At 40.9% G+C, this 17,349-nt stretch overlaps 2 protein-coding genes across 12 annotated transcripts in view; one reads left to right on the top strand and one right to left on the bottom strand.

Moving 5' to 3' along the window:
• The window catches only part of caska (calcium/calmodulin-dependent serine protein kinase a), a 209,068-nt gene that overhangs the window by 65,051 nt on the left and 126,668 nt on the right, over positions 1-17,349 (bottom strand). For all 11 annotated transcript variants that reach the window (XM_076263321.1, XM_076263327.1, XM_076263323.1 and 8 more), the window contains exons 4-5: positions 14,330-14,407; positions 12,670-12,742 (exon numbers count right to left, since the gene is read on the bottom strand). In XM_076263321.1, coding sequence (XP_076119436.1) covers positions 12,670-12,742; positions 14,330-14,407 — 151 coding nt within the window. The remainder of the gene's footprint in view (positions 1-12,669; positions 12,743-14,329; positions 14,408-17,349) is intronic.
• gpr82 (G protein-coupled receptor 82) lies at positions 838-3,529 on the top strand. Its single transcript, XM_076263336.1, is given in 3 exon segments — positions 838-1,404; positions 1,737-2,330; positions 2,332-3,529. Coding segments are annotated over 2 exon segments (1,119 nt in total). The 5' UTR covers positions 838-1,404; positions 1,737-1,803; the 3' UTR covers positions 2,924-3,529.

The following is a 17,349-nucleotide window of genomic DNA, read 5'->3' as shown; positions in this document are numbered from 1 at the left end:
CTTAAAATAGACAAGGCTACTCAGTTTTTCTCCCCAATTAGGTCTACTCTTATCTTGTCTTATTTCTCCTCATTTCGAATGTTGTTTTTACAGTAGGCTACTTATTTTATTTCACATTAAACATTAGGCCTACAAGGCCTAGGCCTACAACTATATATGCCTATACACGCATGTTAAACATTATGATGCTCCGGACCTTTGCTTGATGAAATTTGCCGTAACTGGACCTCGATGAAGTTTAATTGAATACCCCTGATATATACTGTATATATACAGTGCCTATAAAAAGTATTCACCCCCCTGGATATTTCCCCTTTGACTGCTTTTTTTAAATGGAATATTGACCAATTTAATTTGGCACTGTATGTTTATCATGGCACAGCTTATGTCTATTTAGTGTTCTGAGAGTTATGTAATGTAATTTATTTATTTATTTCAAAAGGGACAGTGCACAATAAACATTAATAGATGCATTGTTCCAGGTTGTAGCAAATATTGCTAATTTCCGCCCATTTATTTATTTTATAATATTAATGGCTGTTTTTTTATGCACTCATCTTTAATGTTCAACATATTTAATGTTAAACATCTTTAAACTTCTTTCTCTTATTTTGAATGTTAAATGAAAGTCACTTCAGAACCAATTGTCTGTGTTCAACATCACCTTATCAAGCACTGCCACTGACTAAAATGGCATAACCATTACATTTAGTCCACTATTAAAAGTTCTTTCAATAAATCACTGTGATCATAAATTACTCTGGTTAACTGTCCATTTTTGTATATATCCCAATCCTGCAGCGGTGTCTGAGGCTGAGAGATTATCTCTACCTGCAACATGACTTCCCAACCACTAGGGGCTACTGTTGAACAGTATTCTACAGAGATACTCTGAGACCACTCAAATTTGATTGCTGTTTTTGATGAAAAAGCTCTCCGGTCTCCCTCTTAGCTATACGTTGAAGTTGTTGGGACAATACAGTGTAAAGTAGAATCAGCATTTGCCTCAGGAGACTAACATAAGGAAACATAATGCTCATGTGGCAGGTTATTCAATTTCAATTGCAGCTCGGCAATGAATAAAATAAAGGATAAATGGTACAGAGCAGAAAGTCATCTGTTTAAAAAAGAACAATATCATTCACTCTTGAATAAACTTTTGCACAGTATTTACCATATGCATAGCGTAATACCTATGCAGTATTGAATTACTTCGCAGCAACAATAAATTAACCTTCAGAAATGATCCTGAGCATTCTATAAAAGAAGAGCAAACATGGGACTTCCTCATAGCAAGACTTCTGTGTAGCATTATAGCATAATCAGCAGTAGAAACATTCAGTGCACATCGAGACGGTAATGAGGCAGCATCCTCGCACGACTTCCACCACTTAACTTCAATGGGTAAGGGAAGGTTTAGTTTGCATTCAGTGAGCAATGCACTTATTTAGAAGTAGGATTTTTAAGTGGATTTAGTGGATTTTAAAATTTTTCAACATAATTTTTCATCTAAGAAACTATTAACAGTATATGTTTTGCTTAAAAATAAGATTACATAAAAACATTTACACCATAATGCTATTCTAAACTGACATGTATGACCATATATACAACTTACTTTTTTCTGGTAAATATTATTTACTAGAAAATAATTCACAAACAAAACTCTTCTTATAAAGTCTTAAATCAATGCAATGAAAATACTTCTTGTTCTAATGTTTCTAATGTTTCTACAGAACAAGTAATGATGAGATCTAAATGTTTGCCAACATGTAATCAACAAAGGATCTCTGTAACTTGGATATGACAATGGCAGACGCCAATCTGACCACTGACTTCAGTAATGTCACCTCACGCCTTTGCCCGTCAGTCACAACTTATATTGTCCTGCCAACTCTCTACACCCTGATGTTCCTGGCTGGTCTCCCTGGAAACATTCTCTCATTGTGGGTCTTCATGTCCAAGATTCCAGACAAGTCCCCGACACACATCTACCTCATCAACTTGAGCGTATCCAACCTGGTCTTATGCCTGACAATGCCCATCCTGGCAGCATACTACGCCATGAGCTCTTTCTTGGACATAAGCCACCCCTTCTGCAAGATGGCCGTGTCCTTACTGACACCCATAATCCACACCAACATCACCGTGGGCATGATCAACCTGACCTGGGTGGCCTTGAGTCGCTGTGCCACCCTCATCCTGAACAACCATGCCCACCGGCCGAGCCGTGTGACCAAAGTCCTCCCGTCCGCCTTCCTGCGCCAGTTTTTGGTGTTAGCCGGTCTGGTTCCTTTCGTGGTAATGTACTCTATGGAAGTGAGTCAGACACCACTGAGGGGAAAAATGCTACAGTGTCAAGGTAGAGGTTGGCAGTGGCGGCTCGGTCATCGTTGGCAGCCTGGTAATCTCTTTCCTCTGCTATCTGCTGGTGCTCAGCTCGTACATTGCCTTGTCTCGCCATATCCTGCGCATCCGCCACAACACGGCTATGTCCAACCAGCAGCATGTCTACGCGAGGGTGTTCCGGAACATCATGGTCATTCTGGTGGTCCTGAGCATTTGCTTACTGCCTCACCAAATCTGGAAGGTCGTTTTTTTGCAGTTGGTGCACCAATACTCTGACTCTGCATCACTCGAAGCCAACAGCTGTCACCCCCTCTCCATGCACGTAGAGGTAAAGAACATGCTCATCGCTCTGGCTGCTCTGCATTGTAGCGCGGATCCCATCACCTACTTCCTGTTGGACAGGACATTCCGCAAGCACACCATCAGCATGCTGGGACTGACCCCACCCTCAAGTAGCCAATCGTCAGGGTCGTTGCTGGACCATAATGGAGCAGTTTCCCAGGTTTCCAAGGTACATAACTCTTCACAAGTCAAGACTGAAAACTGTATGATGATGCAATGTACCGAAACATGATAAATACTGTTCAAGAGACATTCATATAACCACGCAATGAATCTGCAGTCTTGAGTCTGCAGTTCCTTGGGAGAACTAGGCTAGAAGTATCTGTCTGTGGTTTGAGTGCATTACTGAGTGATGGGTGTTGTGAACATATATTATGGTGTATAATAACCCTTTTAAGGTTATTATAATTACATAAGGTTAAGTTGTTGGGTAGTATAAAATCATTGTGTCTGATAACATTGGTAAGACCAATGATAATTTATGTATGTATTTCTAAAATATACCCCCATGAAAAATCCATCCATGTGTGGTGAATCTTTCATTATGTTTGAAAAATACTCCTTTGATGGAAGAGGAACATTTCCCACCCACACAACCTGTACCTAAATATCCACCAAGTAAGTGGAGTGTGTTTTGTTGTATTCAGTTAATGAAACCTTCCCATATCACATATCAAAAGTACATTAAAAGTGGTGGAACAATGTCAAAAATGGAATTATTTGTACATTGGTCAATGGCCAAAAATGTTACCTTTGGCAGTTTTACGGAACTTTCATAGTATAGGGGATACAGTATGTGAAAATTATGTCCAATTCCTTGATAAAGGCATGAAACTTGGTGAACTTGTACAGTTTATGCATTTCTTTTTATACATCACAGAAATTGTACGACCCCCTTACCTCCTGTCTACAGAACATTCACAAGCTTTAGCTACTGACAAATGGTCAGAGACACAAAGCATCTATATAAAAAAATGACACATTGCTGATGTTTTGTGACTTCATCTGCTCTAACACACACACACACACACCAGCAGCAATAGGGGTGTATAGGCAGTATGCTTACAGTGGGCACGCATTACGGCTAAACGCTGGGCACTATTAAAAAACAATATCTTTCTTTGATAAAACTCAGAATGATAGAGATCATAAAAAACACTTATCCCTCAGTTTGCCTAAACACACCACCCATTAGCCACTTAGTGGCCGATTAGTGTGGCAATTCTGATCAGTCTTCCCATTGTTCTAGCTCATTGAAGATGCCAATAGACCTGAGAGAGAGAGAGAGGGTGAGAGAGAGAGTGCTCACATTTAATGTGTTTACACCCTATAGCATGGCTTCAGAATAGGCATAGCCATACAGTGCAATTTGGAAGTCCTTGCCAGAAGGTTAATTGTGTTTAATGGGACAGTGCATACTAGATAATGTTGTTTTTACTGCAAATACCCCTGCATAAGATGCTTACTGTAACTTGCCCAAATTATATTCACAAATTATAAACAGCAGATTATAAAGTGGAACACTGAGCCTGTTGACACAATGTAATCCAAGTATATCTACTTAGGAGATCCAATTGCACAATATCTGTCAAAGACTTCTTTTTTAAAATGAATATAATTGCATTATAATCAAAGAATAGCTACAATAGCTAATTTCAAAGAGAGGGCCATTTTGTTTTATTTCATTAGGTGCTGCCAACAACACTGGGTCTAGTTGATGGACTACAGATTTTAAGTCAGAGGATGCAAAAAAACACAACTGCTATAAATATGATCAGCATCAGTACATAAATTAGGCTGACATCCTTCCTCTTCTACAGTTTGCATACTGATGACTGATTTCCAACATGCGTTTAGGTGACATTTGCTACACTTGGCTAAATCCTATTCCAAATGTATTATCAATTTTAGCACTGTAAAAAAATATATTACTATGACCTGGAGAAGGTTTTTTTGAAGCACTGTGTGTTGTACCAAGTAGCATTGTAGGACTCTCAAAGCAGTCATTTGAAAAGGAAATGATGCATGTGTTGCACTCAGACATAACAAAGTGTAACACAGCTAATAAGATCTTGTCACACAGCTTGTCTTTTTAGTGTCTGTGACTTCACTCTGTCTCTGCTTTATGTTTCAATAGAAGAGCACTGACAAAGTGTTGCAGTATTAACAATCATTTTCTTGTGCATCATTATTACGGTGTAAGATTGACAAAATAAAATGGGACCATAGCTTAAATTAAGTTTCTCATGCTGCTTCCAATTATGTGCTCTGACATAATATTAAAGTGCATTCCCCTTCTACCAATGTTAGCACAAGTAATCCTGTAAAACATACATTATTTCCCTTTCTTTAGTTACATTAGCATGGATGATTTTGAGAACTACAAGGACAGCCATGAATCATCTGTCTGTCTTTCTGTCTGTCTGTGTAAATTTGCATGATATGCTCAATAGATGGGAGCTCATATTAGTTGGCTTTTCAAAACATGATTCACAACAAAATCACCAGCAAAGCTCCGGGGGTTCAAACCGTATGTCTCCCCCGCCAGCCTGAACCTGTTTGTTTGGTAAAGGTTATTGTGCAACCCCATATGAGTCGATTCTCTAGTGAACATGTCTGTCTCAAAGTCTGCTGGGGCTTGTCATTGAGAAATAGGATGGTTGTCATGGTGCAAGGTTTGGCACTCTGTGGCTATGGGTTGTGGCTAGATGGGATACAGCTAAGAACGGAAGTCACGTAACAGATAGTGAAATCTCCAGTGAAATCTCCATAGAAATAAACAGTATCAGGACAGGAAGTAACCTAACCCTAATCCTAACCCTAACCCTTAGCTGTATCCCTTCTAGACACCACCGTGGCTATGGCAGCTCATGCGACTTCCTGTTTTGTGTGGTCAGTGATGGCAGTTCCTCCTGGCCCCGTCTCCGTCCTCCATGCTGTTCTACCTTCTGTTCCTCAGGCACACTTAATGATTGTAGTGTCCAGAGTTGGGCATCCATTAGGGTCATTAGGGACATTTCCCTTGTCTCATTGCTACAGGGACTCGGAGCTCTTTGACAGCTTAATATGAACGACTATCTATTTCTGTCAGTATTTCCCCATCAATGGTCCAATTAGTTTCTCAGAGAGCCTCAAAAGTTTAGGCTATCTGAACCTCTGTCGACCAGTTACATCACAGTTAGCAGCGGCATGTAGCTCAGGCTATGCAAAACTGAAAATTAATTTATGGAACTCACTGCCTGACCACCCACAGAGTTGACCTTGAACAGGCTAACAGGGAAAAGACAATCAATAGAACTAATAAAAGATAAAGGTGTTTTTCCATGAGAGGGGCGACACTCTGATTGCTGACATACAGCATTAGCTCTGGGCCACGTGTGCTCACTAATCCTGCTGTGTGTGAACATTCATGTCCTCAAATGCACCACTTGCTGCAAAGCAACCATTATGCTCCGATGAATACATAAGAAAATCAACAAATGCCAATTCTATTTGCATTTCTGCACCAGTGAGCATTTTGCTAACCTGCTCGGGTTAAAGCTAGCTTTTATATAATCCTTTCAGGCAACCAAGTTTTTTTTTTTTCTAGGTTCAATTCCAGTCAACATGAAATGATATGATGCTTTTAACCACCTCTAAGCATCGCCGTCTCAGAGCATGCTAGCTTGTAAACAAACACATCACTTTCAGACCACAGGCTTACAGAAAAATTACCCACATAGGCCTACATACACCATGTGCATAAATGTGCATCAGTGTCTCAAAAACATTGAATGCATACACACACACACAGATACTGACAGGTACACACACGCACACACACAGACACAGACATGCACAGACACACACAATGAACAAGCTTCTATTTTTGAAATGTGATACACCTCTCCAACTCCTATTAGCTGTCTGTTGATTATCGTATGGAAATGTCATGTAGTTGTCAGTTTGGAGCACAGCCACATAACACATTTCACCAAAAGTGTTTTGTTTGGTCAAATTAGAAAGGCCAACGTGTTATCCAAGCTGACTGAAAAAAGAACTGAGAGCTCCGTAAACAAACCATTACACCAGGGTATCAGCCCCTTACCAACATCGCTGCTGTTGTTTGTCAGTCATAATGAGATATAAACACTTTGACTGACTCACTCCACAACATGTCCAGCCACACATATACAGTGCCTATAAAAAGTATACACCCCCTTGGATATTTCCCCTTTTAATAAATGGAATCTCCATGGAGTCAATTTAATTTGGACCTTTTTTTAACAATAATTTACAATAGTTCACTTTGTAGAAATCTGCCTTCACTTTGAGATTTAAAAAGAGGATCTTTGTAAATTATTGTAAAAAAGGCCAAATTAAATTGATCAAGATTCCATTTATAAAAGTAGTAAAAGTGGAAATATCCAAGGGGGGTGAATACTTTTTTAGGCATTGCATCAAAAGCCCACTTTCACACATGATCTGGATGGACAGCCAGAAAGGCAGGGCAGCCTTGCTGCTCCTTCAGTATCAGAGACAGCGATGTACTTCTGATCTCTGGGCCTTGTCTTCCAAGAGTTGCCAGTCAGCGGTCAGCCAGGTTTGACTGAAAAACGTGCCGACATACACAGGCTACTACAGATTTGAGAATTAGGGTACAAAACTTGACCATGACACCGTCTGGACATAATTTGAGGTGTGGATTTTAAATAAGCAAAGTACAGTACAGTTAATACACTAGCCCACCCGTGTCCAATTTTTGACTCAATCTGTACAATCTTGTGATCATAACAATGTCACAAAGTGAAAAGATATTCTGTACTCCAGCCTATACAAATGACAAATCTACCACACGTTTAGCTGAAGAGAGACTTTTGGTCCCACGACAGGGCCATACTGTAAGTCAAACCACAATGACACTTTCATTCCGTGTAGAAGATACTGGTTTAAAGAAGTGGAGCTGCGTCTTTGTTTAGTGGACTAGTCTAGATTATTACGAGCAACAACCTTTATTATATTAATAATAAGCTTTATTTGTATAGCACCTTTCATACACAGAATGCAGCTCAAAGTGCTTTACATTTGAAACATTTAACACAATAATATAGAAGAAAATAATAATAATAATAATAATAATAATAATAATAATAATAACAATAATACATTTTTTAAGGCTAATACAGGAAGTTGTTGCGGTAGTATATATATAGGCTTTGCTAATAAAGTTAGAGTACCTGAATATGTGTTGTAGTATGTGATTCCTACAGTTAGTAACGTCTTAGAAACGTTGTACAAATATTTCAATAGATTAAGAAAGCAAGAAAGAATAGATTGGTTTGTTTAGATCTAGTGAAATTGCTGCCTTGACAACGCTACATCATGGCTTCGTATTGATCTGAAGCTGAGCAGACCCATCTTGTTACTAAATGGACAATCCTTGATCTTGCCTCCCTCTTTTCTTGGTGTCTAGAGGAGTGAATGTACATATGGAGCAGCATCAGTGTTTAGTGACTTCAGAGTGACATAACACTATAGTTCACTACACTTGATTATAAACCAATGCAAAACTATGCAAAACTGAGTAAGCAAGAGTGTGATTGAGTGCTTAACTGTGTGTATGAGCATGTGTCTGTCTGCTGTTGTTATGTAGACAGTGTGTGCATGTCTCTGTCACAGAGTGTGTGCAGACTTGCAAGCGTGCAAGCATGTGCATGTATGTGTGTGTGTGTGTGTGTGTGTGTGTGTGTGTGTGTGTGTGTGTCAGACAGGTCTGCTGACACACACCCTTGCTCTGGGTACTCAGACATGCTGACTGAACGGCCAGACAGCAGGGCGTTTGGGGCCCCCGTCTCTCTCGGCCTCTCTTTTCCTGTCTCTCTTTCTCTCGCTCTCTCTCTCTCTGTGTGTCTATCTCTCTCTCTGTCTCTCAAAGTCTTTCTTTCTCGGCACTGCATCCTGAGCAGAGAGCTACATGTATACCAGGGTCACACGCTGATTTGACTGCTCTTAACTGCACTTATGTCTCGCGCTCTCATTTGCGGCATACAAGTAAAATCATGCATTCACAAACATTTCTGTAAAAGAGTGGGTCATTCTGAAGTGCACAGTGAATTCAAGCGGAGTACTGTCATAGGATGCACAAAGCAAGGTCTGTTAAAGCAGCATAGAATCCTGACCTCAACCCTATCAAACACCTTTGGGATAAACTAACGCAGATTGCTATCCAGTGCTAACATCAGTGCTTGACCTAACAAATGCTCTTCTGGATGAATGGACAAAAAATCTCACACACTCCAAAGTCTTGTGGGAAGCCTTCCCAGAAGAGTGGAAGCTGTTAGATTTAGAATGGGATGACATTCAGGCTAAAGGCTTGGTGTGTAAGTAGGGCTGTGCAATTAATCGAATTTTGGCTCCAAACAATCACAAAAATAGTATAAATCGAGAAAAAAACTATTATTTTGCCACATTCCGTGAAGAAATAGGGTTTTTGAAAATACTGTAACGTCGGCGCAAAAGACAGTGTTAGCGTTCTCCCGCGCAGGGGATCCTGGGATACGAGAGCGAACATTTGGGGGGTTTATGTCGTTATTCTCCTTAGTTTTGTGTGTAATGTTAGCGTCTTTATTGTAACATGTTTCCCTTTTAGTTCTCCCTCGTGTGTGATCCTTTTTGTGTGGGAGGCTGCGTCCTCCCCTGTATGTGTAGTGTGTATGCGTGCTTGACCTGCCCTGTTTGCATTGTGTTCTGTGTCTTGGTCTATCTGTGTCCCGGCTCTCGTTCCCAGTGAATAAACATTTTGATTGGACAACTGTGTGGTTCGCTATCAAATCGTTACAATACATACAATTTCAACTCATACAGAGCACTGATTAACGCCACTTCTTTAAACCCCGCACTCAACATGCCCCTCCCCTCTGTGCACAGGCCACTCAATCAGTTTTGAGATCTGTGTGTGTGTGCTACTGCAGTCGGTATCATCATGAACCACGCCAAAATTGTAACTAGTGCATTCTCTGCTAAGTTTGCTATTATCACTGTCAATCGAGGTGACCAAATTACTCAGAGAACTTATGGCAAGATGGCTAATCTAACGTTAGAACACGCCTGTTTTTTGAAATCATTAATCGGTCATCGTGATTACAATTTTGACCAAAATAAGTAAGGGATAATGTATAGAACGCCGGTCATTATGGGGAAAATAAGTCCCGACAGGGCGAACCGGACCCCGACGCGCCAGCGGAGGGGTCTTGTTTCGCCCTGAAGGGACTTATTTTCCCATAATGACCGGCGTTCTATACATTATCCCGCTTATTATACGGCTACTTGCCAAAACGAAAAAATAAACTCCATGATATGTCTCTTTACACTTATTTGTTACCGTTTCGTCGTGGCTTTTGCTGAGAAACAAATAGTTTGCAACACACGCTGAACTTGAATCAAACATTCTTTAGAACACAGCTGATCAACCGTCTGCTTTCACTTTTGAATGAAGTTCCAAGCGCAAACTCCGTTGCCATTGACAGCGGTCATTCTTGTTTTCAGAGGTCCTTTCCCAAGAAATAATGACCGCTAGAACTTTCGGAAATCCCATTCAAGTCAATGGAGCATTCTACTTGCATTGTGAAGAGCCGTATAATAACAGTGAATAATTATGATTTTTGCCATAATCGAGCAGCCTTATGTGTAAGTACCTGGACAGCAAACAAAGTGACTATCAGATTGATGAGAAAGATCTGTGACCAGTTTTTACGATGAGGATGGTGATACTGTATGTTGTTGTATTTTCAGTATGAAGAAGTAACATGATGCCTCTTTGACTACTCTAGTTTCTAACAGCACCCCATTCAGCTACTTTTAATTTTTTAAAGAAGTGTTACTTCCTGTATCTACTGATTTAGCTTCATGATCGTCATGATGTCCTAGGGTTACAACCGCAGAGCACATTATGGCAGTCAGTACAGTATTTGGCAGTATAGTCTACAGTGCCGGTTGAATATTCTAAGCCATACCGCTTTCACTTACTTCCTGTTACTTCCTGTATCTACTGATTTAGCTTCATGATCGTCAAGATGTCCTAGGGTTACAACCGCAGAGCACATTATGGAAGTCAGCACAGTATTTGGCAGTATAGTCTGCAGTGCCGGTTGAATATTCTAAGCCATACCGCTTTCAGTTGAAACTAAACACAAAAAGACATAGTGTTCCATCACAGAGATAACAATCTGATCTCCACCAACCACTACCAAGAGTGACTAAAAGTCAGAAAGTGAAACATGAAAGCAGAGAAGGTATCACACCTATTCCTATGGCATCACCATCACACCTCCTTCCTATGTTGTGGTAATGAGATATAGGGTGAATAGTTATTCACTATTTTAGAGCTGCACAGATCAGCTCCTTTGGTTTGGGGGACAGCTACAAAATAACTAGTCAGTTGAGTTTGTTGATTGATTCATTCATGCATTTAATTATTCATTCATTGAACTGTCTTATCCCAAATCATCGATGAAGTATACTGAAAGCTTTAGCTTGAATATATGCACTGGATATAGGAAATTAGTACTTTTAGTTAAACTGCTTGCAACAACGGCTATTATAGCTCAAATGCTTGTATTCAAAGTTGTTTACATATTACACAATTTTGTTCTATTTGAGCAGAAGTATAGGAGAGCAAGACATGTCATCAATGTGTGTCGTCTGTTACAACTGAACCAATCTTACCCCACGTGCTGCTACAAAGTGTATAGGCTCTTTCTATTGCACCACAAACACAGATGACCACAACTTACTGCACTGCTATTGAAGACTTGCTGCCTGCTAGTGTCTCTCTCTGTTTCCATCCTGTCTTGTGCTGGGTTCCTAGTTGGTTGACTGTCCAGCTGGGAGACTGAGGCTTTGTGTTAGCTAGGCTAGGCTTGTTTGTGTTTGGTCATGAAGGCCTTACGGTACACTGCCGCTGAACTCTTGCGATTTTGCTCCTGCAATGCCACGATCACCGATGAGGTTCGCCGTTTGTCGAGCAGTAGGGACTTCCTATCGGAAGCCTTATTTACATTGGAGCTCTCGTTGCATCTCCCGGCGGGCTACAGAGGCTGGTTCTGCCCTGCTCGCTCCCTGCCAACGGCCTTCTACACAGCACAGCACTTTCCACCAGTCCAGCAATAATACCATAGCTATGTCATAATACCGGAATACGGAAACAAATGCATCCTTGAAGGTCAGATTAAAAAATAGCCATGCAGGCTAGTAAGGAGAGTGAGTGAGTGAGAGTGCAAAAGAAAGAGAGAGAAAGAGAGAAAGAGAGAGAGAGAAAAAGAGAGAGAGAGAGGCTGTGCTCCCAGGAGGACAATACAGTGCGACTCAAAGTGACCTTTCTCCGCTCTGACCATGTGCTAATAATGGGCTACCTGTCAGCATCTCCCAGCTAGGGCTGGAGAGGGGCAGAGAAGGAGAAAGAGAGAGAGAGAAAGAGAGATAGAGATGGAGAGAGAGAGAGAAAGAGAGAGAGAGAGATCGATCTATGAAATATTGAGGCAGTAAGGACAGAGCTGTTCATTTATTTATAGAGGGGAGCGGAGCTGATGTTCAGGTCTCACCTGCCCAGTGTGTGTGTGTGTGTGTGTGTGTGTTTGTATATGAAATGAAGGAGGGCCTTAAAAGGGAAACACCATAACAACAACAGAGGTCAAGGCCAAGGTAAGTGCTGCCAATGTGCACAGGCACAGTACAGTCGTATAGAACTCTACACACACACAAGCATAGAACTGCTCAGTCCGTGATAAAAATATATGCAAACACACACATTCACATGGTCTATGAGGGTAGATATTGTGGCTAGGCCTCCACACAAACACACACACACACACACACACACACACACACACACACACACACACACACACACACGGAAACATGCACACACACAAAACACCAAATTCCACATCACCAGAGCAACTCTAATATTCTCTTTCTCTTGGCAGACACCAGTCAGCCTACCTTTACATCTCGATGAATGACGTTGTTGTCATGGCAATAGCGCAGCGCCTCAAGGATCTGTCTCATGTAGTGACTGTGGGAAAGGGAGAGAAAAAGAGCAAAAGAAAGTGAGAGAAAAAGAGAGAGACAGAGAGAGAGGGGTGGGGAGAGATAGAGAGATGAGAGGGAGGAAAAGAGAGAGGGGAGTCAGTGAGGACGGCAAAGACAGAGAGGTACAGAGAGAGAGAGGGAGAGAGAGAGAGGGAGAGAGAGAGAGTTATCACACAGACAGTTAGTTATCACAGGTTAGCAGAAAAAGCCACTTCTTGGATTTGGATCTGATGGTTATTGTTACCCAGCACTGCTGATCTGACCTTTCATGTATTCCATTTAAACCCAGCAGCCCAATACGAGAAATGACTGACCAAGCTTTGCGTAACTAAGATTATCGCAACCTGAAGCGCAGACAGTTCCTTACCACAGAGACCTACTGATACAGACCGTGGGCTGTCAACAACATCAGGTCAGGCAACCAGCAGAAACTAGCGTGTCTAAAAATTTGAACACGACCACACATCGAAGATATCTGCACATACCACAAACTACCATGATCCTTTATATAACAAACCAGTTTTATGGTCTCAAGTAAGATTATCATGAAGCTATTTAAGAGCAACACAGCTGATGAATGCATCATTGTTTTTGTGTGTGTGTATGTGTGTGTGTGTGTGTGTGTGTGTGTGTGTGTGTGTGTGTGTGTGTGTGTGTGTGTGTGTGTGTGTGTGTGTGTATGTGTGGCTGAATGAAGGCCCATGGTTTGGTCTCTTGCTTGAGGAGACACTTGTAATTCCCAAGGGTACAGACTACTTGACCATTTCATTTTTTCAACAATATTAAACAATTTAGCCAAACAGTCCCAGCAATACTCCTAGGAGAAAGAAGTGCCACTCATAAATCATCACTAGGAATATTTCACTACACTATAACTGTCGAAACTCCTGTTTTCTTCCAGGTTTCTCACATATTTTCAACTTTTTTTCCTGCTGTCTTCCTGTTAAAATATTTTCCTGTAAATATCCCTTATTTTAATACACTCATAATATTAGCCCTACCAGTCAATCTCTACTGTCCTGTTGCTACCCCCTTGCCCTTCCAGCGAAACAGATGTTTTTCAAAGCATCGTTTTGCTTGCTTTAAGGTGCATGTGCGACTTGTGATATTAGCCAATTTAAGATAACGGCATGGTTGTTGTGAGAATATGTTTTGACGCCAATCTTTAAGCAAAGTCACTTTAGCACTCCTAGCTTCACATCTCGTTTAGTTAGTGCAGCAGTTTTGTTGTCTGAATTCTTGCAGTTAGCAGAGGGATAGCAACAGAAAGTCGAATGTTGCAATTTTTCACGTATTTTGGGTTATAAACCCGGGAAATCTCCCTTATTTTCAAAACTCAACGATGACAGATCTGCACTACACCCTATTACAAAAAAGGCATGGAAACTGTATCACAGTGCTACATGAGATGAACGGCTGAATTCCCTGAGCACGCAGAGAAGCCTCAGCTGGAACTCTGAAATTCTCTTAAGTGTACACTGGGGATAATCTCATGTTCTCTTAAGTGAAATGAAAATTCAGTCAATTCTTTTTGAGTTATTAAATTAAAAAAAGAAAAATCCTAACTTACCTGGCGACAGCTTCACTGTAGACAAAGCCAGCATCTGCTCTTTTAACGATTTCGAAACACAGGTCAGCTCCATCCATACTAAGCAAGGGAGAAACAAGAGATAACAGGATCAGAAGCATACAATGGGTGGAATTACACATTGAGCTGTGCGAAAAACATTTTTTTTTTTTTTTTTTTTTAGTTATTTCTAAGTATCTGATACCTGACAATCTTAACTCATTGAGTGCCAAAAACGTAAATTTTTCCTTCCCATGCATTGAGTGCCAAAAACGTAATATTACGTTTTTAGCTTTTTTTTTTTAATTACGAAACTAGACACTCTAACACACCTTATATGTGATTTTGGGAACTCTGTGATGAATGGAAATGAAATATATGACGATCGCAAACTCATGAAAACGCACAATCTGGACATTTTATCTGGACATTTTATCATAACTCGGTTGCCGCTTTGGGTCGAATCAGTGACGCATGCACGTCAGGTCAAAACCAGGCGATTTTCGTGGGTCTATCACTAGGTGGCAGTCTCTCCAGGTCTCGCTGATCACTTCCCGGAAAGTTTACAGGCAACACTTCATATTTCATGAAAGACGTTATATCTCCATTTCTAGAAAAAAAACAGGGATTTTGATGAAAACTAGCCACTGTTTAGCTTGGGATTTCTCAGGAACAGAGGCGTGTAGAAATACACGGTTTGCACCCACTGACAGCTTAAAGTCTCACCTTTTAAACGAGCCATTGTATGTGTTCATAGCTATAACACAGAATATGCTGTGGCTGTACAAAAATCGTCAACAATGGTCTAGATTGCTGGCACTCTAGGACAAAGCTTCCGAAAACAGCTTGGCATTCAATGAGGTGCTCAGACATAAAAAAACTGACTGGTGACAGGTGTAGGAGGTGAAGACTACCAAGGCTGCGAGTGAAGTCTCCCTGAGTGAGATTTTAGTGTTTGACTGAAACATAACGACATAACATAACAATTGTTGTGGAGGAGGGACCACAAAATAGCCTACATGATCATAAATGTTGACAAAAGGTAGCTGAAATCCCATAACAACCCAACTGTACTGTAAATCCCAACCCAACAATGATATTCCACTCAAAAACATTCACACTCAAAATGTTTGTCCTTTCCTAATAAAACAATCTGCTTGAAATGATCCATCTTAAAATCTGAAGTAGGCCAACTTGACCAGTTAGCTTCCAATGGTTGCAAACTTTTCATTGGCTTCCAAGATAAGCATATGGACGAGGGGGACCTCAGCATTTCGGTTACAGTTCAAAGACGATCTACTGTAGATTTGATGTTGCCATCCTCGACCGGGTAGACTAATTTTTTATTAACCTCTGGAGAGTCTACAAGATGCTAAGCTCATATTTCACACACTGTCTGTTTGACTTTATTTAAAACAAAATGTGGAGTCCTCCGTGGTATTGGAGTACTTGGACTTCCTCTGAAGATCTGAACTTTGAGTGTCCCTAAGAATATTATCAGCCCTGACCAAAACCGTTCAGGAATTATTTATGCAAAAGTGGAACGTGCGTAATGTTTCACGAATGAAATGGCATGAGAGAGCATGAACCATATCGTTTCTCCTGTATTTTATTTGGCAAATTTGACAACAGTCAGCTTACATTTGAAATCATAGCCTACTTCTTTCTCTGCGGTACGCATTTAGAATAAAAAATATATTGTTCGCAAACCATTTTGTTTTGTTGCCAGCATAAAACCAAGCTCACCATCGGCCTATCCACAAATTTGAAACAATTGGGATGAATTGAACGATGACGAAGTCAGACATATAGGCATAGTTCATATTTAAAAAAGTTATACAATTTGGAACTCTAGCTTTTCCCCACCGCAGTCTTTTAATGCCATCTAACGTTAGCGCGCGGCGTGCGCAGTCTGCACCCTGGCTAAAGCCCAATTCACACCAAAGATTCGCGACAAGATGAGCTGCAACATTCTATAAACCAGCTACTTGATGCAACATTCTAATCTAAAACCTTGCAACTGTGACTAGACATGGTGAATGCTTTGCGACGGTTTGCAACAACGTGCAACATCTAATTCACACCGCTGCAACTCCTTTCTGCAACGGTTTCGTCTCATTGCGAATCTATTTGAGACCGGCCTTTAACCCAAACCTGTAGCCACACCAGGCGTTTAAAAGAGACAGGCGTCTATTTGGGACCCCATTATTTGGAAGTCTATTTGGGACTCTATTATTTTAAGTTTTACGGGTATACACATTATTTCAAGCCTTGACACTCTGGGTTCATATATCAGAGAAACCTTCTAAGGTGAGAGAGCTTCTTCTTAGGGACACCCACAGTTCAAGTGAAGTCCAAATGTTAGCTGTCATTTAGAAGTCCTATCACTCTTTTTTGCGTGAAAAACCCCAACATAAGCTTATGTAATTTCCTTCTTGCAGTGTTATAAGTCAAAAAGTCCCGTCAGATCAACAACACCTGCAAGGTAAAGAGGCCAATGGAGCAAACGGTATCCGATTTGAGCTGGTGCCCTGATATCCTATCATAGCGGTCTGAGGGAGCTCTGACACACACACATGCACACCATACTGCCCTGGTAGCGAGGGGTCAAAACTCTGGACTGACAGCTAGCAGGGTAGAGGAGGCCTCTGTTGACCTCTATCGGTGAAGAAAATTCACACCCTTCCCTTATCTTACTCTCTCTTTCTTTTACTCCACCTACTTCCTATTTTTCTCTTCTGCAATTTCTCTACTGCCTTTGTCTCTCTTTCTACAACCCTTCCTCTCTCCTCATTGTTCCACTTTCTAGATCTATTTCGTCTGTCTTCATCTCTTTCTCTCATTACCTCCCACCTCTCTCCACAGACCATGTCATAGCGGAGGACAACCTTTCTGACCTGTGGGATCCAACAAACTGACCCAAGGCAAATTCCACAGACTGTAACTATCCTCTACCAATCATCACCATGGCTTACTTGACTGACATGAAGCTTACATTACAAGACCCACACATATAAGTTTTA

This window comes from Alosa pseudoharengus, unplaced genomic scaffold, assembly GCF_046254945.1.
Source record: "Alosa pseudoharengus isolate Yale_2024_CS ecotype anadromous, Long Island Sound unplaced genomic scaffold, YU_APseudo_1.1 YU_APseudo_1.1_scf_3, whole genome shotgun sequence".
NCBI classification, from domain to species: Eukaryota; Metazoa; Chordata; class Actinopteri; order Clupeiformes; family Clupeidae; genus Alosa; species Alosa pseudoharengus.
This window is presented reverse-complemented; position numbering and strand designations above follow the sequence as displayed.